Source organism: Euprymna scolopes, chromosome 7 (assembly GCF_053919585.1).
Source record: "Euprymna scolopes isolate OS-2025 chromosome 7, ASM5391958v1, whole genome shotgun sequence".
NCBI lineage: Eukaryota > Metazoa > Mollusca > Cephalopoda > Sepiida > Sepiolidae > Euprymna > Euprymna scolopes.
In genome coordinates this window covers 25,740,616-25,766,523 of record NC_136488.1, presented here as the reverse complement: position 1 = coordinate 25,766,523, position 25,908 = coordinate 25,740,616, and the positions used below count along the sequence as shown (strand labels likewise).

Below are 25,908 nucleotides of genomic sequence, written 5' to 3'. Positions count from 1 at the left end.
TAATTGGAATTTTTTATTTTGAGATGAGCATTTTTATGTTAATTTTATTTTTATTTCGGACTATTAGTCTCATCTTTATTAGTTGTTGTTTGTTTGTTTTTATTGGTTCACAACGTTTCGGCCAACTTCCTCTCGCCTTCGTCAGGTGGTAACCGCGACGGATAGGAACTTCGAATCTCCTAACTGCATTCTCAGCCATCACTGCCATCCGTAGTTGTCGTCGTCTCACCACATTTTTGACCAATTATCTCTGGCACGCTTTGGGTGGGATTGAAACCGCTATCTTCAGACAATGTTCATCTGGAACCACCTGACGAAGGCCAGAGGAAGTTGGCCGAAACGTTGTGAACCAATAAAAACAAACAAACAACAACTAATAAAGATGAGACTAATAGTCCGAAATAAAAATAAAATTAACATAAAAATGCTCATCTCAAAATAAAAAATTCCAATTAAGGAATAATATATATATATATACCAATCGGTACGGACCCGACTATGGAAGATCAGATCATGAATAAATGTGGATTTATAAGATCAAAGAATCCAACCTTGATCGCCCTTCGGGGCCCGTGGCGCAGTTGATAGAGACGTTGAATCTCTACGGTTCCAGATGAACATTGTCTGAAAATAGCGGTTTCAATCCCACCCAAAGCATGCCAGAGGTAATTGGTCAAAAATGTGGTGAGACGACGACAACTACGGATGGCAGTGATGGCTGAGAATGCAGTTAGGAGATTCGAAGTTCCTATCCGTCGCGGTTACCACCTGACGAAGGCGAGAGGAAGTTGGCCGAAACGTTGTGAACCAATAAAAACAAACAAACAACAACTAATAAAGATGAGACTAATAGTCCGAAATAAAAATAAAATTAACATAAAAATGCTCATCTCAAAATAAAAAATTCCAATTAAGGAATAATATATATATGTACCAATCGGTACGGACCCGACTATGGAAGATCAGATAATGAATAAATGTGGATTTATAAGATCAAAGAATCCAACCTTGATCGCCCTTCGGGGCCCGTGGCGCAGTTGATAGAGACGTTGAATCTCTACGGTTCCAGATGAACATTGTCTGAAGATAGCGGTTTCAATCCCACCCAAAGCGTGCCAGAGGTAATTGGTCAAAAATGTGGTGAGACGACGACAACTACGGATGGCAGTGATGGCTGAGAATGCAGTTAGGAGATTCGAAGTTCCTATCCGTCGCGGTTACCACTTGACGAAGGCCAGAGGAAGTTGGCCGAAACGTTGTGAACCAATAAAAACAAACAAACAACAACTAATAAAGATGAGACTAATAGTCCGAAATAAAAATAAAATTAACATAAAAATGCTCATCTCAAAATAAAAAATTCCAATTAAGGAATAATATATATATATATATATACCAATCGGTACGGACCCGACTATGGAAGATCAGATAATGAATAAATGTGGATTTATAAGATCAAAGAATCCAACCTTGATCGCCCTTCGGGGCCCGTGGCGCAGTTGATAGAGACGTTGAATCTCTACGGTTCCAGATGAACATTGTCTGAAGATAGCGGTTTCAATCCCACCCAAAGCGTGCCAGAGGTAATTGGTCAAAAATGTGGTGAGACGACGACAACTACGGATGGCAGTGATGGCTGAGAATGCAGTTAGGAGATTCGAAGTTCCTATCCGTCGCGGTTACCACCTGACGAAGGCGAGAGGAAGTTGGCCGAAACGTTGTGAACCAATAAAAACAAACAAACAACAACTAATAAAGATGAGACTAATAGTTCGAAATAAAAATAAAATTAACATAAAAATGCTCATCTCAAAATAAAAAATTCCAATTAAGGAATAATATATATATGTACCAATCGGTACGGACCCGACTATGGAAGATCAGATAATGAATAAATGTGGATTTATAAGATCAAAGAATCCAACCTTGATCGCCCTTCGGGGCCCGTGGCGCAGTTGATAGAGACGTTGAATCTCTACGGTTCCAGATGAACATTGTCTGAAGATAGCGGTTTCAATCCCACCCAAAGCGTGCCAGAGGTAATTGGTCAAAAATGTGGTGAGACGACGACAACTACGGATGGCAGTGATGGCTGAGAATGCAGTTAGGAGATTCGAAGTTCCTATCCGTCGCGGTTACCACTTGACGAAGGCCAGAGGAAGTTGGCCGAAACGTTGTGAACCAATAAAAACAAACAAACAACAACTAATAAAAATGAGACTAATAGTCCGAAATAAAAATAAAATTAACATAAAAATGCTCATCTCAAAATAAAAAATTCCAATTAAGGAATAATATATATATGTACCAATCGGTACGGACCCGACTATGGAAGATCAGATAATGAATAAATGTGGATTTATAAGATCAAAGAATCCAACCTTGATCGCCCTTCGGGGCCCGTGGCGCAGTTGATAGAGACGTTGAATCTCTACGGTTCCAGATGAACATTGTCTGAAGATAGCGGTTTCAATCCCACCCAAAGCGTGCCAGAGGTAATTGGTCAAAAATGTGGTGAGACGACGACAACTACGGATGGCAGTGATGGCTGAGAATGCAGTTAGGAGATTCGAAGTTCCTATCCGTCGCGGTTACCACTTGACGAAGGCCAGAGGAAGTTGGCCGAAACGTTGTGAACCAATAAAAACAAACAAACAACAACTAATAAAGATGAGACTAATAGTCCGAAATAAAAATAAAATTAACATAAAAATGCTCATCTCAAAATAAAAAATTCCAATTAAGGAATAATATATAAACAACTAAGTTGTCCAGAAATTCACACAGATGATTTGTTTATAGTGGTAAAAGCCTTATGTAGAACCATCTAAACTTTTAGAAACTACTACTAATAGTCAGTTCAATGGCTGCCACAAGACAGCATACTGTAAAACTCAGATTATTACATCAGTTTTTCTTCTTCTACATGCATATCCTAATGAAGCCTAAGGGAGCATCTCTCCCGGTGAATTAAACCCAGGCCACCAAGAGGAAGAAGGCCTGTTAACTGAAAAATGCCTGCAGGCAATGTAAGTGATTTTTTTCTCTACTAATTCGCACTTTTTATTTTAAGATTCAAATATTAATAACTACATTTTATTTCAGTATTTAATTTATGTATTTCTGTTGTATTAAATGCTAGCTTCTTTTTTTTTTTTTTTTTTTTTTTTTTTTTCTCGTCCATAAATGTTTATCTACCAAGTTGATCTTAAATATTGTATAATCAATCCATTATATTATCATTTTCAGTCCCCCACCCCTAATTTCTGGCTCCCATCTTATCTCGCAATTACTTATAACGTCACCAACTAACTTCGGAAGAACCCCCCCCCCCATCCGATTTTGTTTTATATCATAAGTTGCTTAAAACGTGATTAGTTAAAGTTCAGAATAAAATCACGCTTTCTCTTAACGGTTAATTTAAAAAAAAAAAAAAAATCTTCTGAACGCTATTAAAAGTTAAATTCTTCACTAGTTTGGAGACGGAATGCGTTGTTGTGATAAGTGATTTTTTTCTCTACTAATTCGCACTTTTTATTTTAAGATTCAAATATTAATAACTACATTTTATTTCAGTATTTAATTTATGTATTTCTGTTGTATTAAATGCTAGCTTTTTTTTTTTTTTTTTTTTTTTCTCTCTCGTCCATAAATGTTTATTTATCTACCGAGTTGATTGCAAAAATAGATTACCTAATTGTACTCATTTTTAGTTCGTGGGAGGGGAATCTATCACCATACTTTCCCTTAAACAGGTCCGTTGGACTTTTAAGTACAATACTTAATAGTTATTTTTTATTTTTTATTTATTTATTTATTTATTTTTTTTTTTTTTTTTAATGGAGAGTAGAAAACGCATTGTGGATGCGTTATCGGCAGCTCCTGTTACTCTCGCTTCTTCTTATTTGTCCCTCAGTCCTCATTTTTTAAATGAGTGATTTTTCTGACAAAGGGAGAAGAAAAAGCTGTTTTCTAGGTTGGCAGTATTTTTGCGCGAACAGTTGGCAGAGTTGGTGGAAATTTTCTGTTTCTATGTCTATCCTTGTAGCCATGTCACTAGTAAGGGTGCTGGAGGTAAACGTTTTGTCTGGGCTGACGTTATCCGCCTGATAGTCAGGGACCCGAACCTTGGATTAACCACTAAGGAGGCTGTCCTATCAGCAGGTGCAAAGTACTGGGGCTGCTGTATTGCCATTTGGTGAATGGAATCTGGACCATGCAGTAGCTTCTGGTGGGGCCTCTCGATGCCATACTAGTGGGTAATTGTTACGGCTTTACCTTATCATGTGGTACAAAAAAAAAAAAAAAATTCTTCGTTTCTTTTTCTCTCTTAGTTTCCCCTCTCTGTCCTGCTCTAAGTAAATCTGTCGACCTAGTCCACAAATTCCAAAATTTCATCATGACAAGTTTCAAGAAAAAATACACAATTAAACCCGGTTCTCCAACTTCCAACGTAGACCCTTACTACCATGTCTCCTTCTCCAACATCAGGGGTCTACGTTCTAACCTTCCAGAGGTTGAAACCCAATTACAGGAGACTAAACCAGACCTTTTATTTTTAAGTGAAACTGGCATTGGACAGGCTATTTCCCTAGATGAGTTTGCAATTACAGGATACTCTAACTTAACTTCTAAATCTGACCCCCAAGATCGCCATGGGCATGGAATATGTGCCTATATTAAAGATAGCTTTCCATGTGGGAGGGACATCTCCAGGGAAGATCCTAACTTACCCTATATGTGCTTCCGGGTTGCTTTAGCTCACACTACTGCATTTATATTTACTCTCTATCGCCCCCACAACAGCGGAGTTACTATCTTTCAAAGCATATCCGAGAAAATTGACCAAGTCCTTTCTACTTATCCTTCAGCTAACATTCACGTATGTGGAGACTTCAATGTTCACAACGTCGAATGGTTGACCCACTCAAACAAGACCGATGATGAGGGGAGGTTCTGTCATGATTTCTCCATTGCCTATGACCTCACTCAGATTGTTCAGGAACCTACCCGTGTGCCCGATAATGACGGCCAGTATGCGAGCCTACTAGACCTTTTTCTCACAACTTGCCCTGAACTATGTTCAGTTTCTGTTCTGTCGCCTCTTGGATCTTCCGACCACTCTGTTGTATCAATTAAGATAAAAATGAAATGTAATAAGTCCCCAGACGTGCCACTTCATCGTACAGTATATCGATACACTAAGGCTGACTGGGATAGCTTCCGTACATTTATATCTGATCTACCTCTGCATTCCATGTTTAAAAAGGATGTGTCCTCTATAGTATTAGACCTAACTGAATGGTTAATTGTAGGTATTGACCATTTCATACCCTCTAAAAAGTTTCAGCAAAAACCTAACAGCCAGCCATGGTTCTCTCCAGAATGTGCTGCTGCCATTGCGCACAGAAATCACTTTTTCCACTGCTTCAAACGTAATAGATGTATGGAAACTAAAGCCGTTTTCAGGACTGCCAGCAACCATTGTAAGAAAGTAATAAGGAACGCAAGAGAGTTGTATGCTCAATCTGTTAAGTCCAAAGTAGCTGAGCAGCGGCTTGGTTCCCACCAGTTTTGGCAAATAGCAAACAGAATCCTGAACAGAAGCGTGTACTCCATCCCAACTATTATCAATGGACCTGAGGTAATCTCGTCAGCATCAGACAAAGCCAAACTCTTTGTCAAGAACTTTGCAGCTAATTCTACCCTTTGCGACCAAGACCGCCAACCCCCAATATTTCCTCCTGTATCAGAAAACACGCTATGTGATATACGTATATCTGTACGTGATGTTGCCAAGCTAATCAAAAACCTTGATTCCAGTAAAGCAACTGGCCCTGATGGTATTCCAATTATAGTACTCAAAAAACTTCAACCTGAACTAGCGCCCATACTTACAAAACTGTTTAAACGTTGTCTTAAGGAGAATAGTTTCCCATCTCCCTGGAAAATCTCATCAGTATGCCCAGTATTTAAGAATTCAGGTGATCGCTCATCCCCCTCTCAGTACAGGCCAATAAGTCTCCTGTGCGTCATGAGTAAGTTGCTAGAATCTGTGTTAAATACAGAAGTAATCAAACATCTCAACAAAAATAACCTTCTTAGTGACACTCAATATGGTTTCCGTTCTGCTAGATCTACAGCAGATGTCCTTACAGTTATATCGCATAGGATTAGCAAATCTCTCGACGGTGGCAATCTTTCTAGGGCAATTGCTCTTGACATATCTAAAGCCTTTGATAGGGTATGGCATAAAGGTTTACTTCATAAGATCGCTAGCTATGGTATAGCTGGAAAAGTCTTCTCAATTATTAAATCATTTCTTTCTGATAGGTTCATAAGAGTAGTAGTTGAGGGGCAAAAATCAGAAGCTCACAGTATTAATGCCGGTGTCCCTCAGGGATCCATCCTGGGCCCAACTCTTTTCCTGATCTACATTAATGATCTTCCAAATCATATCCTTACATCATTTGTAGACATTTATGCTGACGACACTACCATTTATGGTACCACATCTAAGACAGTAAACGACCAAGTACTCTCCAATTCTCTCTCCTCTGATCTTGAGCATGTAGTACAATGGGGAAAGGAGTGGCTGGTTACTTTTAATGCATCTAAAACCAAGCTTCTCTCTTTACATCATCAACATTTTAATCCACATTTGTCATCAATTGAAATAAATGGCTCTCGTCTTCAGGAGGCCTCAAGTTTTGACAAGCTTCTGGGCTTGACCATTACTCCTGATCTTAAATGGAACACGTATATCAAATCTGTTGCCAAGGCCGCTGGAAAAATGGTGGGATCTTTCTATCGATCCAGTAGATATCTCTCTGCTGATGCTATTCTCTATCTATATAAGAGCCAGGTACGTCCAAGGATGGAATACTGTTGCCACATCTGGGCAGGAGCTGCTAGAAAGGACTTGTCCTGCCTTGATAGAGTTCAAAATAGACTTCGTAGCCTCGTAGGAGATGTCCTTTTCTCCTCCTTACAACCTCTATCTCACAGAAGAGATGTTGCGAGTTTGTCTCTGATGTATCGTTATTTTCATGGAAAGTGTTCAACTGAGCTTCAATCTATGGTCCCCCCCTCGCCAAACTTTCACAAGAAACACTCGTCTAGCTGTAAACACTATCAATAATTTCCCCCACTCTTTATCTGTGCCTAAACCTAAACATAGATTCCATGAACAAAGCTTCTTTCTTAGAACTGCACGCCTGTGGAATTGTCTTCCGTTTTCCTGCTTTCCGGCTGACTACAATATGGTTGTGTTCAAGTCTAAGGTAAATAAGTTCTTGATGAGCCGTTCCATATAAGTTATTAAATTTACCAAATTTTCATTACTAATGATTACTATATTGACCAACTTCTACTGTACACTCTTTAACCCTTATCCTTGAGTGGCCTCTGGGCCTTGATAATGTGGTGATACCTTTGTAAAAAAAAAAAAAAAAAAAAAAAAAAAAAAAAGGTAAGATTTGTCAAACTGTTACTGTTGATACTATATGAGGGCATTTTTAAAAAGAGCATTAAAACATGTTAAAAAGAAAAGAAAGGAACCCAATTTGATTAATAATGAAACTGAACTTTATTCAATATAAAACATAAATATTATCTATGTAAAATTATGTAATTTTAAAACAATATACAATCTAATAATGATAAAACTGAATTATGAATTTAGGGAACAAACAATTAAAAAAACATAAAACAAACAATTCTTAGCCTTCAGGACAAGATCACAGTGTAGTATCTGTTCTGAGGGTACACTTCACCTTTTCTGTTCTCTGTCAGTGGAAGAGAAATCCTTCATGACAGACAATTTTTATTTTTGTTCCTATCCAGAGTGCCCCTTATTGGGGAGCTGGATTTTTTTCCCCCCACAAGATTATAAGTTGAAATAATACAGAAATTATATTTAAAGTTTTGGTTTTCTTTTCTTCTATGTCCATTTTTCCCTATGTTTTTATCAAAATGTGTAGCATATTTTCATCAGTTACATGGTTGGGAATCCTATACTCCGCTATAGTCTTCATTTTCATATCAGTGCAGAATACATGAATATGAAAATGAAGTTCATATAACTAAAGAAATAATCTCACCATGATGTGAACATTGGTTAAAAACTAAGAAAATTTAATAAACATCTACGATATTAAATCAGGGTGATGGTGAATTTGGGAGGGGGACATTATTATTATTTCACTCACTACGTGTTGTCTCACAGGCCATCATCACTGGTAATCTGTGGTGTTCCCTGGAGACCGAGTGACAAGTCTCCCTAGATTTCCAGTGTTCTCCACCTCTTGACCACTCGTGCAGATGATTGCACATTATCACAACAGCCGTTTGCCATTGATTTCTCATGGGCATCAGTCATTAATGTTTCCTGGGGTTTGGGTTACAAAATGCCCCCTCCCTCCGTACCATATTTGAACTGCACACTTCCAGTGGAGATCTGGTTAGTACTCCACCACCTCAGTCTTCCCATCCTCCCTGACCCTTCACAACTAATTGACGTGGCGCCAGTTGATGTCATCTACACCAGTTCTTTTTTTATTATCATTGTTATAATAATAATAATGGTGCTTGTGCAGTGTACGCACCGTGCTATATTTTAGATAGTATTTCCAAGTTAAATTAAATTTTTATGGTATCATTTTTTTCATTAAATTGTTCGGTGAAAGTGCGGAAGGTTTATTATTAAAAGAATGGATTGAAAAATATTCTCATATAAAAATTGTTTGTTTTGCAGTTTAAAAAAATTAAATGAAATTTTCGAAAATTTAAAAAACAGGTTGTTGTAATTTGTTAGATTAAAATTATCCCAATGTGCAATTATATAATTATCCAAATGGAGAATTATTCTTTCTCTTTAGAAAAAAAAAAATACATGCACGTTTGAATTACCTTCATAAAATTACCACAAGGAGCAACAAAAAATATTTTTTATGGCTATTAGCATGGTCACGTGGTTGAACACAAGAAACTTTAGGCACCGTATACCTACATGTTGTAATGACATCACGCTGTCATGTTCATTGGCCTTTACTCTCGGTAGTCTTGATTAAACACACCTCCAGATACTCACCTGGAAATTTCCAGGTTCTGGCGCATATATAAAATAAAATATGTATGAAATATGTTTGAAAGCCAAATATATGTAAAGATTTAATCATTTTTATTGGTATTTTTAAATTAAATTTATTCTGATTTGTTAAAGTCATGAGCAATTTTACAGTCAGAAACGCAATATCAACAGGGTTTTTTTTTATTACTTCACCTCATATTGCAAATGTTACTTTTTAATTTTTTTTTTTTCATGGGAAATATTGCAAACATGATTATATTTTCAAATATAATCATATTTTAAATATTTGCCTTGAAATAAAAAACTTCAAGAAATGATTTCCGATCAGCAATATATTTCTACAAAAACCGCACTAAGTGAATACCAGCTTCATAGAAGGAATTATATGAATTTTAATCAATATTGTTTTTTCTATAAATAAATTATTTTTTCTCCGAGGCTCTTAAATTAAGAGAACAACCAATAAATACAAAACATCAAGGAGTCACAAAAGCCAAAACAAGTAAGGATATAATTAGGATTTATTTATAGGAAGAAGAGGAAAATTATATATATATATATATATATATATATATATATATATATATATATATATATAATACAAAATAGAAGCTAAAATACTTTAATACAGGAAGGATAATCAATACTAAGCAGAAAACATACAAAATACACAGAGTGAAAACAAGATGGCGCAGTTAGTTGATGATATACAGCATAATCATGCTGACACACCAGTTCTTGTTAGATCACCAACGTTAAGCCATGTTGAGTCTGACCAGTACCAGATGGGTGACCATTTTGGATTACTAGGGACCGTTATGTAAGAGGATACCAACACCTTCCTGTAGAAACTGCAGAAACCTAACATTGTCATCTCCTTCGACAGGGATATACAAGCGACTGGGAACTGCTTGTGAATTTGATATTCCCTTGAAACTTTCTCCTTCAGAGGAAGCTGGTTCAACCCACCTAGAGTGAATGTCACTTTTGGTATGTGTGACACTGCAAATGAATATTCAATCAAATGCAGACATATATTGAGATTTTAGCATTTGATACAATATCTCGTTATACACGAGTGAATAAAAAATGTCATTTCTAACAAAATGAAAAATACTAAGCAGAAAATTTGTTAAAGAAGTATTCAGCTCATTCAAAATAACAAAAATTTGTTTACATTATAGTCTTTAGTTCCCTTGAGATACACCTAGCGTTTTAACTGGTAAGTCAGTTAATTCACCAGTTTCATTTTTTTTTTTTTAGCAAACCAACGTTTTTTGTGAATTTACGTCTTTTGATTTTAAAGAGTGAGCTGTTAAATATCAAAAAACCTCTCACTGACAAAGGAAAATGGATATTAAATGAAAAGAAACCAGGAATATAAAAAACTATGGTTCAAAACTATTCTGGTTGGTCAATTAATGTTACCTGTCCTGGGACAGGAGGGGGGGTAGTATAAATACATGGATTTACAATATTTTATTCAAAACAAGGAATATTAAGTAAAGGTGAAAGGTTCCTTATTCCATGGAGTGTCAAAGATAGGCTCTTCTTAGAGAAAAAAAATGTTAGCAAAAATATATACGTATAGATAAATATCTATTTTTGCTGGTTAGCTCATTTTTGAAAATAGTCAAAAAAAAAATTTTGAAAGAAAAAAGTTTAGAGAAATGAAAAAGAATACTCAGCAGTATTCAAAATTTTGGTTGCAAATATCATGTGAGTTTCAAAAGTTTGTAATAGCTGTGACGATTAGTAAATCCTTTAGAAACTCTTTAAAAAAATATCCGGGGTTGAAGAAGTGATGAAAATTTTGTGTAGACGAATCTTGTATTTGAGAAAGGAAATAAAATCCAATTTATGGAATGAAAAGATATTACGTAGAGAGGCATATGAGGTCTTATTTTAAAAATATAGAGTTCAAATGGAGAAGAAATAAAAAGTAGATAACTATATATGAAGTTGGAAAAACATTGGCAAACCGATATATACATCTATACACAGACACATATATACTAGCAGGCAGCCTTCTAGTGTGTGTGTATATTATATATATATATATATATATATATATATATATATATATATATGAGCATGTGTATGTGTGTGTATATATATTAGTTGTTATAACAGCATTCAACTTCATTGAATCAGCTTTTTCTCTGACAGGCATCATGTCCTTACATAGGGGAGTCCACGCACAGTGGTCCTGACTGAAGTTGCAAGAGAATGCTAATCATTGCAATTCCACGATCGAAGGCCAATATGTGTCTCTGAGAGACAAGACAAACCCTCCCTGTTGATTGTCCCCCACATCTTCAGCTACCTACAGATATGCTTGCTAAGCAGCATGTGTGTGTATATGTGTACGTGTGTGCACGCGCAAGAGAGAGAGGGAGGTAACTTTCATCAGCTGTTACTAAACATATCGATCAATTGGCTTTCATTCATTTTTACTTCACGTGAATCAGTTTTACAGCAGTTCTATCGGAAAGTTTCAATGCAGGAAAGATAACTTTTTAAAGAGAAATGCTGTCTTTTTGTTTTTTTTTGCATGCCAACCTTTACATTTTTGTAACAAACCAATATATTATTATTGCAACAACATAATTATGTTAATACACTGGTTCTCATTAAATCAGCAAAGTTAAAAGAGATGCTTGTGTTATGTGTTGATTAACCGGACTATCATTCTCATCTTGGGTGTTATTTTGATCGCTGCAACCTTCTTTAGGTGTTGAAAACATGCTTCTTTTTCTTTACTAAGGAAAAGAGGGTTGGTTCTGCATTAAAAGAATTCAAACCATGGGTTTGAGGGTTGGTCCATAAATCACAAAGAAAGTTCAATCTTCAAGAATCACTCAGATATTTTTTAAAGGCTTTCCTATGACTCAATTTTTCAGGATATCTATACTAATTGTTAATATTAGTGAAAAAATGTTTTACGGAACAGAGGATCGATACCCATGCATATTTTTGTTAAGAGATGTTAAGCCTGATCTGTAACAGATTGGTGATATGGATAACTTTTAAAATTTTTTGTCTAACACTATTTTGCAATCAACCTCATGGATCTTCTAGGATTACTACCAATGGTGTGCTGCACTTCCTGAATAAATCCAGCTGTTCTAATCTTATTGACGTGTCTATAATATCTTTTACACTTTTATAATCTTTAAATATATGACATGATCACATTGACACACTAGTTCTCGTTAGATCACAAAAGTTAAGAGATGTTAAGTTTGGTCAGTACCAGATTGGTGACCATTTCGGAATACCAAGTGTTGTATATGAGAAAATAGCCACACCTTGAAAAAAAAATAAATAAATAAAAATAACACCATTATACATGCAATTGGGAACTGTTTGTAAATGTGATGGTTTCTAAGAATTCCCTTTTTTGGAAGAAGCCGATTCAATATACAGATGACGTATGCTGAACCAGAATTAAGATTAGTTTTTGTGATGCTCAAATTCTGTTTTTAACATATTCTCAGAGGTCAGTAAAAAAAAAAAAAATTAATATGGAAGAATTAACCATCTGATCACTACTGAATACAATGTAACAAGTGACAATGAAGGGCAATTGAGACGAGGAGTGGTGGAAGGAGGGTGCATTACATACAGATCTAATAATCGCCCGTGGGTTCAATCCATGTGCAGAAAACTATTAATCAACAATGTACTCATGATATAAATATGGTTAAATGCTAAAAGTATATATTGTTAAGAGAGAAATAGATTTAACATATTTTTAAATATTTGTTTTATTTCATTCTTTATCCTTATATATTTAAGGTATTAGTATTAGTATTTGGACTACTATTCTTATAGAGTATTATTTTCACAATGTTTTGGTCAATGTAGCCTCAAACCTTTTTCAGGTGTATCTTTGTCAAACTCAGAAATCTATACAAAATTTCAAACGAAACCTTTTATTTAATCCACAGAGGTAGATTGTTCTCATTCCATCAACCATGACCAAGTAGAAGTCTTAAGTAATTTGCAATTGTATTTTTAGTATCACCCACACTGAAGATTGAACCTTCGACCTTCAGAAGAGTGTCACTTAAAACTGAATTTTTACATAGTACTTTATCCGTTATGCCATGGGTATATTTTTAAATATTTGTTTTTTATTTATTTATTTATTTATTCTGAATAACTTATGAATGTATATTAACATTGGTTTCAAATTTCAGAATGGTTTTAATAAAAATTGATTTTCTAAGAAATAAAGCTGTTGAGCCATAATAATCATTCAAAAATGGATTCAGAAATGTAGAAAGATAAAAATGGTTTTTATGAATTTTAGTCTTTAATGTAATACATAAAATATTGCAAAATTCTCAGATCCACCCAAAAGGTGGACAAACAGACACAATTACTGCAGTTTAATAGAATCATTGATTGCAAATGTCTGATTGGGATCAATTGAAAAGCAAATTAGAATAGACAGTACATATACATGGAATCAAGTTTTGCATATTTGTGTGTGTGTGTATATATATATATAAATTAAATTACTTAGATTATAGTGTAGATTTGCTAGTACGGATCTTGATAAACGTGAATGATATGGTCATGAAGCCCTGACCATTCTTAGATTGTATTCTAGACAGAGCCGACCTTGGTGTCAGATCTGACGAGATGGGATCAGAGATGCTAGAATCAAAGCTATGTGCGAATGTGATCATCCATAGATAGGACTTCACATGAGAACAGCGCAAGAAAGAATGATTAAATTTTAAATCAGATCAGATTTGGAAGTGTAAATGATGGTAATTCTCAACATGTAATGATCAAGCCGTTTTTTTTAATTTTCTAGCAAAATTATGTCAGAAAACAACAAAACTATGAAACTGTATGCTGCCATCAGTACCAGCTATCTAAATAGTTAATTAGGAAAATGACCATCTCCTTCCTTTGTAATTACATATAAATATTTTCTCAAATAAATCTCCAATTTCAAACCTATGTCTTTGCTTAATTCACCTTCTATATGCACAATAAATTTATTTCAACAGGGTCCTAGCCACATCGCCAAGAAAGAAAGTAATTGTAACATAGCGTGTGTGAGCGCATGGAAAGTATCAGCAGCAGTGAAGTGATGAGCAGCAGCAGAAAAACGGACATATGCAAATTAGGAAGTGTGCACGAGAAGAGGAAGGAAAATCCAAGAAAAAACGCAACATGTTCAGGTAGAAAGAATGGATGTGTAAAGCAAATGCAAGAAATGGCTGGCTGCGGGTGGCATGCGGTGGGAAGAAGGAGAATCGCTTTCCAAGCTAAAATAGACATGTGGTAGAGAGAGACTTTTTTTTTTAAAGAAGTGGTGCTGAAAGTAACCTTAATAAAAATTTGTTAAAAGGAAAAAAAAAAAAAAAAAAAAAAATGCCGACTTTGATTTTATTTATTTTCAGTTTTATTTTTAGGAATTACTAAAATGAAGTGTAACGGCGACATTACACAACGAAGGATGATGTGATCATAAAACGGAAACAATGAAGAAACTACACGTGAAGAGAGAGAACTATGCAATGTAATTGTATGTTTGGATAATATCGATATACAATCAAAGTCATAAGATAACTTAGTTTCTCGCCTTACACTTATTAGGCTGAAAACACAACGCGACAAGCTGACAGTTGCCATGTACCATTACATTTAAAAGGTTCTTTGAATCAAACTTAGATTTTGCAAATAGACAATAAAAATTAGGGATGGCAGTCACAGGTCAAGTTGTACGCATGTACTCATTCAGTTGAACGTCTGTTTTATATACTGGCATGTGTTGGACAGCTTTTAGAAATTAACTCCATAACTAGTCTATCTCTGGCCAGGGCTTTATTTATCCCTTTTTCTCCCAAATCCATTTTATTTTTTTTTTTATTTATTTATTTTTATTTTTTTTTTTTTTACAAGGAGGTCACCACTTATCAAGGCCCGGAAGCCACTCAGGGATAAGGGTTATTGCATGTACAGTACGTTGTATGTTAGTGTTGAGATTTCATAAAGTGTCTACTTAAGGGGGCGGTTCATCAGGAATTTATTTATGTTGGATTTGAAGACATCCAAATTGTAGTCAGGTGGGAAACAGGCAGATGGAACAGAGTAGTTCCATTGGCGTGCTGTTCTAAGAAAGAAGCTGTGTTCATGGAATCTACGTTTTGATTTAGGCACAGATAGAGAGTGGGGAAAATTTTTGACAGTGGCTTCAGTTAGACGGGTGTTTTTCGTAAAAGATTGGCGAGGGGGGACCAGATATTGGAGCTCAGACGAGCACTTGCCATGGAAATAACGGTAAAACAAAGACAGGCTCGCAACGTCTCTTCTGTGGGAGAGAGGTTGCAGGAAAGAGAAAAGAGCATCCCCCACTAAGCCACGAAGTCTATTTTGTACTCTGTCAAGGCAGGATAGGCTATTTTTAGCAGCTCCTGCACAGATATGGCAGCAGTATTCCATCCATACTTATCACTTCTGCCCTTCATCTTGGCTTTCCCCTTCAAACTGATCTTGCTATCTCAACTTTTCTATAACTACTAACCAAAGCAGTCATCCATTCTTCAATGAGACAAAACCAACAAGGACTCCTGTTATGCACACATATCCTTATTCTATCTAGATTTAATCTTCCTCTGAGGTCATCAACACTAAGCCTGTTTTAAGGCTCACATTACACATCTATCATTTTATTCTCATCACTTCTCTCCATGCAACACATATCCTCAGCCCTTGCTCAAGCTCAATCACACCACTCCACATAAGGAGGAAGAGGCAACTCAAAAATGGATTCAAAATCTCGAAGAGGACACCAGACTTATCAATCCAACAAATTTTAAAAGATGCCTCCAGACTCAAATCCCAAAAGTCCTTCTACAACTCAAAAATACAAAATTTCAACCCAGTTGAGACATGGAAGGAGGAATGGAGAAACAATACTCTTAAAGGAGGGGACATCATTTAAGACCCAACTTTGTGCCTCCCAGATTTTGCATGGAAGCAAACAGGATCAGAACAAGATGCTGCACAAAATGCAAAGAATCCCCCCAGGATACAGACCACCTGATCCTACACTGTCTAGTCACCTGACTGGAAGGAGGCTATGTGACAGCCTATTTATCTGAAGACAATTTCTCAGACTGATTAAAAAATAGTGGTATAGAGATTTAACCCATATGATACTACTACTACTACTACTACTACTACTAACCCTTACTGGTCAAGTTTTACTTTTATATCAAAATCAGTGTGAAATATCCCAGAAATCCAACCCACTCGAAACGGATCATTTTGGTGGAGACTACACACACATGCCCAATGCCTTGGATGACAAGTATGTGCGCAAAATGGTCAAAGAGAGTAAGCACAGGATGCTGTGTAGATATGCGATAATATGCGATGTAGATAAGGAGTTTTAGCAAAACAATTGTTGGGCACAGTCATAAGGAACATACAACTTGACAAAGAAAAAAAAAAGTCACCAATAGTTTAGGCTGAGCCCCTCCCTGCTCTCCAAATATGTCCCAAAATTAAATAAACAACATATCTTTGGATACAAATGTCTTAATGTTTTATCGTTGATGATAAAGACAATCTGAGCACAAACAGAAAAGCTGCATTATATTAACGCTCCATGTAAACAAAAGCTATCTAGCCACCATATCTAGGGAATCTCTGCTCACACCACTCTTTCTCATGTTGGAAGAGTAGAAAACTGACATCGCAATCTTGCAGGTGAAGATCTCTTCTCTACAGTGTCAATCTCATAGAAGACATATTGCCAGTCTTTCTCTACTTTATCATTATATCCATAGAAGGTGCTCGACGGAGTTAGCTACCCTGCCAAACAGAAGTAGAAGCAGCCTATATAAGTAGTCATCACCAAAGAAATCAAACTCACTATATACCATATCAACACTTTTCAAACTGTGATATTGATATTCATGCTTAACATAGAATTTTTTTAAAACGTATTTTGTATTGATCATATTATTCATTGCCATACATACAAGGTGTGCAAGATATTTAAGGAGAAATGTTTTTTCTTTTCTATTTTCTATAGCAGGAATAATCAAATCAAATTCATTGGTCAAAATAGTGCAAGTCATCATATAAAAAGGACAGTTATAAGGTGTGTACATCTATACACAGTATAAGTGTTTGTCTAAGGAGACTTTGAACCTCGATATGATAAACATTGTAACTACCTCCTCTGGTAAGCTGTTCCATGGTGCAAAAATACAGACAAAACATACTGCCTTTTTCCTTATGAAACGTAGGCATAGTTGTTGGGTCTTATAGTGACCATAACTTGGTGCTACGATGAAAATCTCGAAAGGTATGTTTTAATTCCTGTTGATGTTTTGCATAAGAATTAGGTTCTTCGCATCGTCTGCAGTTCAAATGAGAGGAAATTATCTAAAGACTAGCAGAAAAACCCAACGTTGCCCAGAACTGAATGATGATCAATGAATGTTTCACACTTGTCATCGAAACTGGTGAAATCACCCATTTTTTAAACAAATCGATTGTCTGCTCTAGTTGGGGATCCATCATGGTGCACAAAGAGGAAGCTTCACATGCCTCCCCGCAATACATTGTAGTCTACATTACACTGTAAAGAACCTATTATTGATTTTATAAAATTATTTTTGTACATAATGGCTTGCCTTAAAGTTTAAAATGAAAAGGTCCACTATCGTAGCTTAATTGTGCTCTAAACAGAAACATTCATTTCTAACGCACCTCTGTCATATCAAAGAACCTACTGTTAATTTTATATGTCTGGCCTTCCTGCTTGTGTGGTGATAATGGCTTGAATTCAAGTTTAAAATGAAAAGTTCAAGTATCATGGTCCAATTGTGCTTTAAACAAAAACATTCATTTCAAATGCACCCCTGTCATATCAAAGAACCTACTTTTGATTTTATATGTTGGGCCTTTCTGCTTGTGTGGTAATAAAACTTAAATGCACTTGTGATGTTTAGGCTGTATAGTGTTGACTTGGGTTAAAATTGGCTGTTCCTTCTTCCATCAGATTTTTTTTTTTATCAATACTATTGAAGACATTCCAATACAAAACATATCTAAGAACACTGCCAGGTACATAAAGTATGTTTGTGTGAAATTTCATAAAAATTAGCCCAGCCATTGTTGAATCTATAAGAAACGAACACAGACACAAAGTTCCTTTTATATAATAGTAGAGATCAGCAACTTTATATTTTCTAATTCCCTATAATTATCAATAACATTCCCTATAATTATCAATAACATTCCCTATAATTATCAATAACATTCCCTATAATTACACAACAAATGATGAGGCATGCAATTATTGTGACTATGTAAGCTGACTATAATAGTTTTGTTTAAAAATAGAATACTTTTAAAAGTTGCTTGATCCATCACTTACAAAAGTTAAAGACTTAAGATGGAAAGCTATCACCAATATATATGCTTCACTATCTACGGTTAGACAAGATTGCACACAAACATGAGAATTTCCAAGACAGTTTTCTGAACCTTACTACTTTCATGCTGGCTTATGACAAACTGGAAACTGGTGTTTTGTTTGTGATACCATCACTAGAAGATTGTTGTACAAGGTCAACAGGTTCCCTCTACCCAGTTTCTTTTTTTAATAGTGCTCCCCTTTTCTATATTTTTTAACAGTGCTCCCCTTTTCTATATTTTTTAACAGTGCTCCCCTTTTCTATATTTTTTAACAGTGCTCCCCTTTTCTATATTTTTTAATAGTGCTCCCCTTTTCTATATGCCTTCATCAAAGCAAAAGAAGTCTATCTACCTTCTGTATAGTAACACTCCAGAATATTAGAGTAAGGTGCTATACCTTGCCAAGGGGTTATGTGGAACTATGAAGAACAGAAGCATTTATTTTCCCCCCAAGGTATTATATATACCTGTTTACCTGAATACATATAGTGCCTAGTATTCCTAAATGGTCACCAATCTTGTGTAGGCTAGGCTTAATATTGCTTAACTTCAGTGATCTAACGCGAATCGATATGTCAACGTGATTATGCCATATATTTAAAGATTATCAAAACGTAAGAGACATTCTAGACATACTGATAGTATTAGGACACTTGGATCTATTCAACAAGTAGAGCACACCATTACTATCGGAAACTATCAGAAGAAAAACTCTGATCTTAGCCAGGGAATTTTTTCCCCTTGACGGCAACAGAGTTGAAACCATTTTTAAAATGATCTCTTCTCTGCTGATTGCAGTATGTTGCTGGTCTTGTTCAGTTCTAGTTGGATCACCCACCCTGGCTTTACCGTCTCTCTTTGAGAAGGGGTTAATTTATTGCTAATTGCCTGATGCGGCTGTACCGAGGAATATCAATGCTTACAAAAAATGCAACGAAGCTGCACTAGCTGTTTCTGCAAGCCAAAGTGCTCCGCATCCTAGGATGTAAACAGCCACGGCACTAACCCTATGCGAGTTTAACTGGCTTCCAACAAAAAAGGAAGTTCCATGAGAGCATGAAATTCACAAGCGATCCTCAGTTCCACGTATATCACTGTTAGTGGAGATAACGATGCAAGGTTTTTGCAACTCTTGCAGGGAGGTATCGACGTCCTCCTACATACAGCGCCTGGAATTTCAAAATTGTTCACACATCTTTTACTGACCAGGCTCAATGTTGCTTTACTTTTTTGATCTAATGAGAACTTGTGTGTCAACATGATTATGCCGTATATCCTCCTAGGATGCTGGATGTTGTATATCCTCCTAGGATGCTGGCTCTTTAATCCCACTTTTCCTTCTTTATGGGAGATAAATAACTACCTTCAAGCTGATCAGATCTCAATTTTTTAAATTACTATGTATGGAGCATAGTTGGGAAAAAGGTTAATGAGGACCTTCATAATACTAAAATAAATAATCCCTAAAAGTGAGAGTAATAAACAAGGACTACCTGACCTTAGCATGTAGGCAATTCAAAAGTCACATAAAAATCAGTTATTGAAGTTGAATGAATAAAATTATAAAACAATATATGCATTCACGTCTGCAGAAAACGTTTTCCGTAAAAAGTCATTATCTGCTTCGATCTTTGTGTATATATAAATCCGTTCTCAAATATGTTACACACTCCATATATATATATATATATATATATATATATATATATATATATATATATATATACATACACACACATGAAGGGCGTGCAATAAGTAATGCCCCTGACCCACTTCCAGTTGTCTGATCTAGCTGAAATTTTGCATGTGCAATCATTTATATCTCTACGGGTTATGTGGCAAATTATCGCTCTGAACTAATTGTGGTTTCTGTTTTACAGGTGTTTGAACTGAGTCAGGTGTGAAATGGAGCACGTTGACTGTCGAGCAGTGATCCGGTTTTTGTATTTGAAAGAACGCACACCACAGGAGACTTTTGATGAAATGAAAGAAACTTATGGTGATAATGCCCCATCATATGACCTTGTAAAATGCTGGCATCGTGAATTCAAACATGGCCGGAAGTCTGTGGAAACAGCTCCTATACCTACCCCCCCCCTCTGCCATTGATGAGGCATCTGTTCGTTAAGTTGAGGTTGCCATTTTGAAGATCGGCGCATTACTATTCGCCAAATAGCCCAAGATGTCAAGATTAGTACAGGGTCTGTGGAAACTATCATTCATGACCATTTGCATAAGGTGTCTGCCAGATGGATTCCAAGGTGGCTCACACCATTCCAGAAGCGAGAACGTTTCGAGTGCTCAAGGATGAATTTGGAGATGTGCCAAGAAGATGAGTCAAAGTTTTTCAAAAAACTGATTATACAGGATGAAACCTGGGTCCATCACTATGATCCAGAAACCAAAGTCCAGTCAATGCAGTGGAAGCACTTGGACTCACCACCTCCAAAGAAGGCAAGGGTGCAGCCCTCCGCTGGCAATGTCATGCTCACAGTCTTCTGGGACCAGGACGGAGTAGTGATGACAGATTTCCTGGCAAAGGGTACCACAATTACAGGAGCCTATTATGCTTCACTTTTGAGGAAATTAAGGGAAACTATCAAAATCAAGAGGCGAGGCAAGATCAGCAAAGGTACCCTCCTCCTGCAGGACAATGCTCCGGTCCACAACTCACATGTCGCCAGATCAGAAGCACGTGCGTGTGGTTATGAAATCCTTCCCCATCCTCCCTACTCTCCTGACCTTGCACCCTCTGACTTTCACCTCTTCCAAGCCATGAAGTTGTTTTTGAAAGGAAAGCATTTCCCAGATGATGCAGCCTTGATTTCACGTCGTGGTTGGAGGACCAACCTGGGGTGTTCTACAAAAACGGTCTCCAGAGCTGCATCAAACGATGGAAGAAATGCATAACTCTGGGTGGTTCCTATGTAGAGAAAGACTAATAACTGTGCCAAGTTTCGTTGCTCTGCTGCTATGGGAAATGGGTCAGGGGTATTACTTATTGCACGCCCCTCATGTATGTGTGTGTATATATATATATATATATATATATATATATATATATCAGAATCCTAAGGTGAATAGGAACACAAAATTAATTACTTGTATAGTATCGAGTCTTACAGAATACTTTTGGAGGTAATATTATATAAAACAATCCCAGGCAAAAAGAAAATAGCTCAATATACTTGATTGAGCAAATAGAATTTATAGTTTCTTTGTTTAAATTTCATTCAGAAAAACATCAATTTTCAGAGTAGAAATTTGTTTGAATATATATATATATATATATTTTTTTTGGGGGGGAAAGATTTACCCGATATTGGTTGGAGGTTATGTCGACCAAACATTGTAAATATAAGATGAGAATAGTCGTTGGAATAATCCAAATCATCAATCTTCATTTCAAAAATTACATCATGAAAGAACATATCAAACGTGGGGGCGGATACAAAAATACAACATGATCCATCAGAAGACAATTATAAATTTTGAACATAAATTTATAGAGAGTTGCTATATGAAACTAATTCTCTTTACATTAATCATCTTTTAACAAGGGTTACTAGGTTTTACGATAAGTTCGCCTGCAGAGAATGCAGAATGCCTTCTTCCAGGGTATGAAAAGGAGGGCAATTTCGATTAAGAGGTTTGTCTCAAGAAGATTAAGGTCGATGGAATAATTTTATTCCTAACTTTTCTTTTTTGTCTTTAAATATGCTTTGGGGAACTATTATTTGGGTAAGTTAAATTTTCTTTTAAAGGGTGCATTTTTGTTTCTTTGGGTCTCTGCCATGGGGATATTGGTGTGGGGAGGGGCAATTAGTGCTCCAGAAGACTGAATAACTGCTGTCGCCGCGATTAAATTCCTCTGTTTTTACATTTACATGCTTAATGTCGTCTGCTTTTTTCTTTTTAGTTTTAAAATCGTAAACTGCTTCGGTCATTTCCGGTCTGTGTTCCATAAATCACGATTGGAAACGTTCGTGTTGATATGGGTCCTCCTGTTCTATACAAGAATGAATTTATTCAAGCAAAACGTACCTTGCATCAAATTCGATCTCTTGTTAAAGGTCAGGGTTACACATGAAAGAAATTGATACTTACTAGTGCACTAGTGCAGTTATTGATCCGTGCTAAACTAATAACGTTATTATTTAAAAAGCCATTCTTAACATGGGGAGGGGAGGGTGTTTTGCACCTATTCTGTACTTTAACCTTACAATTGAATAAAAAAACATATAAAACTTTAATTAAACTTGAAAATAAGATTTAAAAATAGCGCGGATCAGTAAGTGCATTAGCACCAAGAAATCTATTGTATTTCAAAACATCACTCAAAACATTAATTTCAAAAAAACAAAGTATTATTTTTTAGTTTTTACTGCCATAAATGTGTTAATACCTAAGTAAATTTGTAACATTAAATATTCGATGAAGTCAAAAGTCGAATTGATTTGTAACAAGACCAGCGTGAAATCCCACCCACTCACTTTCGAAACGGATCATTTGAGTGAATCTTTTTATTTAAAAGATATAATTGTGATATAATAATACAATAATATTTTTAAATGATTATTTTACAAAACGTCATTTTCTCGGGGCAACTTATCATAGAGAAGAGGAAATCTACAAACCGCCCACGAATTCACATGTCCGTGCAGTTCATTGATTAACTCAGCTGAATTAAGAAAAAAAAAAAAAAACTTCCACTAAAAACTAAACAGCGTGTTTTAGAATCAACATGTGTAAGCTCTATGAAGATGATCATTATTAATACGATTAGAGGCACGAAATAAATACAAATTCCTATTTTTAAAACAAATTACAATGTTTAAATATATGTAGTGATTTTCTTGTTAAGTTAATGCATTTTTATAGAACCACTCCCGTCTCAAATCTTTTTCCTACGTATTTTGTGAATTGTTAAAAACGAATATGTTAAAATCTATCGCTTCCCGGACTTAGGGTCACTGTTGGGATTAATGAAGGACATGTCTCCTGAGGTCAAAATTTTCGAAAATCCCATAAAACCAGCCGATAGAAGCAATTTGATAAAATTATCAGTTGTAATGACGTTGATTATTTTTTACTGTTAGGTCTTTCAAGAATGGTACGAAATAAATTAAACAGGGGTCATGCAGTGCACATGCACTTATTGATCCGTGCTGAAATAATAACGTTAGTATTTAAAAAGCCATTCTTAACGAGGGGAGGGTGTTTTGTACCTATTCTGTACTTTAACCTTACAATTGAATAAAAATATATATATATATCATAAAACTTTAATTAAACTTGGAAATACGATTTTAAAAAATAGCGCAGATCAGTAAGTGCGCCGCAGATCAGTAAGTGCGTTTATTAGCACCTAAACAGGTAATGTACGTTTTTCAGTGCCCTAAATTCTCTTTTCAAGAGGCGTTCTCTGATTATTCGATTTGTAGTATTTTTTTGTTTTTGTTTTTGTTTTTTAATCACATTGCAATTTACGATACAGTAACCAAGTTGAGACTGTAAAAAAACACACACACAAATCTATCAACAGTCAGTGTGAGCAAGATATGTCCAGAAGGAATAGCGGAAGGCAAGGGTGCCGAATAAAGGTAAACCACAAAGATGTTTCTGGACTTCTTGGTCAGTCAGCTGAACAAAATAGTTAGAGACACTGAATCTTGGATTAGATCGAGTAAAGATATTCATGAAGCTTTAATTTAATATATTTTAAAGAAAATATGTTTGCATATATTTTGAGGGACCTATCTTTTCTTGTATTCGTTCCTTGGCTCGGGTCAAATTATGTAGAAGCAAAAAATAAATAATAATAATTAAAATAAATCGTATAAAATCTTTATGAATATTTTTATTTTGTTAAGTTTTAATTGCATAGAATGACGTTTCTTAAAAAAACAAAACAAAAAAAAACATACAAGCCTAATTAAACGTGATATCGTCGACGCATGAATGAAAAGGCCAATTATTGCAGGAAGATATCAAAAAAACGTATTATTTTACCTTAAGACGAGACTGCAAAAATGTTATTAAAGAAATTCTCTATAATTATATCTCATGAATGATTTGTTTTATTCAGCAATAATTCAGTTACTGTAGGAAATCGATCGATACTTTTCTTGTGTTGTCATCTGATCTAGCGTAAGAGAACATTTTCAAATTGTCCTTGGGACGATGATTTCTGAATACCAAAGATCAACCAAATACCACAAATATATTTTTAGACACCCAAAGAAATACAAATTACCATTTAATTAAAATCCTAAACATCACATATTCTCACGGACAAATCGTACAAGTTGACAATATTGTAAAATATACGTCCACTCCTATATACGTGTATAAAAAAAAAAAAAAAAAAAGCTACGTCAGTGCTTACAAAAAAATGCAACACATTGCCGGATTTAAATACGTTAAAGAAAAATTAAACTGGATATAATCACGCCTTAATAATCTACAATATATTTAAAGTTAAATTAGCAATATTTAAATAAATAAATAAATAGTTTTAATTAATCGCAGATAGATTTTTTTTACAATATCTCGATGGGCGTATTGCGAGGGGGTGGTTACTGCCATGTCACACTCTCAACATGCGACGAATACGTTTAGAGAAAAATGGAGATAGTTTACCGTCAGAAGGTTGGTTAGAGTCGTCTAAAGCGAAATTATCATCTTCAAGCCCTGCTAATTCAGTCTGTTCACGGGCTAGAAAGTCAGCAGCTGGATCTTCTTCGACATTAGCTTCCCCGGTAGATTCGAAATTATCAAATTCGGCCATCTTGACAGAGAGGTGAAATACTCGTGAGTGATCGGCTACTTCCGTGAAACCACGCTCGGTAATGTTCGGCTATTTCCGTGAATCATGTTCCGTAGCGTCGGCAAATGCCTTCTGATTGGCTAATAACAATACACAACATAATGGCCTAAGGTAAACATAGGTCGCTTCTTATTTAACTTAGATATCAATGTTATTTAATTAAATATTCAATATTACTGGATATTTTGAAATATTTTTCTGGTAATTAGAAAATAGTTTTAATATTTCTTTTGGCGTCTTTTTTAAAGTTATACTTTTTAGTGTGATTTTTTTTCATAAACTTTTAGAAGCTTTCGTTTTTCAGCATGAAAACATTGTGTCTAAAAATAGCATAGCAGAAAACGTGAATGAACTTGTAAATATTTAGTTTGTTGTGGCCGTTTTTTATTATTATTATTATTATTTTGATTTTTTTTTACCCAGAACTGCGTGATATGCAGTAAACATCTAGCACACAGAGGATGGAAATCGACCATTGTGAGCAATTTCAACTTTTAACAAACGATGAATTCAAAACTAAAAAGAA

At 35.5% G+C, this 25,908-nt stretch overlaps 2 protein-coding genes across 9 annotated transcripts in view; one reads left to right on the top strand and one right to left on the bottom strand.

Moving 5' to 3' along the window:
- LOC145279664 (clathrin light chain B-like) overlaps nt 1–25,405 on the bottom strand; it is a 112,265-nt gene extending 86,860 nt beyond the window's left edge. For 4 of the 7 annotated variants that reach the window (XM_080130913.1, XM_080130915.1, XM_080130911.1 and 1 more), the window contains exon 1: nt 25,196–25,390. In XM_080130913.1, coding sequence (XP_079987039.1) covers nt 25,196–25,343 — 148 coding nt within the window. In that variant the 5' untranslated portion in view covers nt 25,344–25,390. Of the gene's footprint in view, nt 1–25,195 lie in introns of all 7 variants that reach the window. The other 3 variants (XM_080130916.1, XM_080130917.1, XM_080130914.1) reach the window with 2 other exon arrangements.
- The window catches only part of LOC145279662 (tubulin-specific chaperone cofactor E-like protein), a 104,101-nt gene continuing 103,587 nt past the window's right edge, over nt 25,395–25,908 (top strand). Inside the window, exons 1-2 of one of the 2 annotated variants that reach the window (XM_080130905.1) lie at nt 25,395–25,493; nt 25,806–25,908. The exon at nt 25,806–25,908 is cut by the window's right edge and continues 157 nt beyond it. In XM_080130905.1, the coding sequence (XP_079987031.1) occupies nt 25,844–25,908 (65 nt within the window). In that variant the 5' untranslated portion in view covers nt 25,395–25,493; nt 25,806–25,843. Of the gene's footprint in view, nt 25,494–25,564; nt 25,584–25,805 lie in introns of those variants that run through there. The other variant, XM_080130904.1, reaches the window with a different exon arrangement.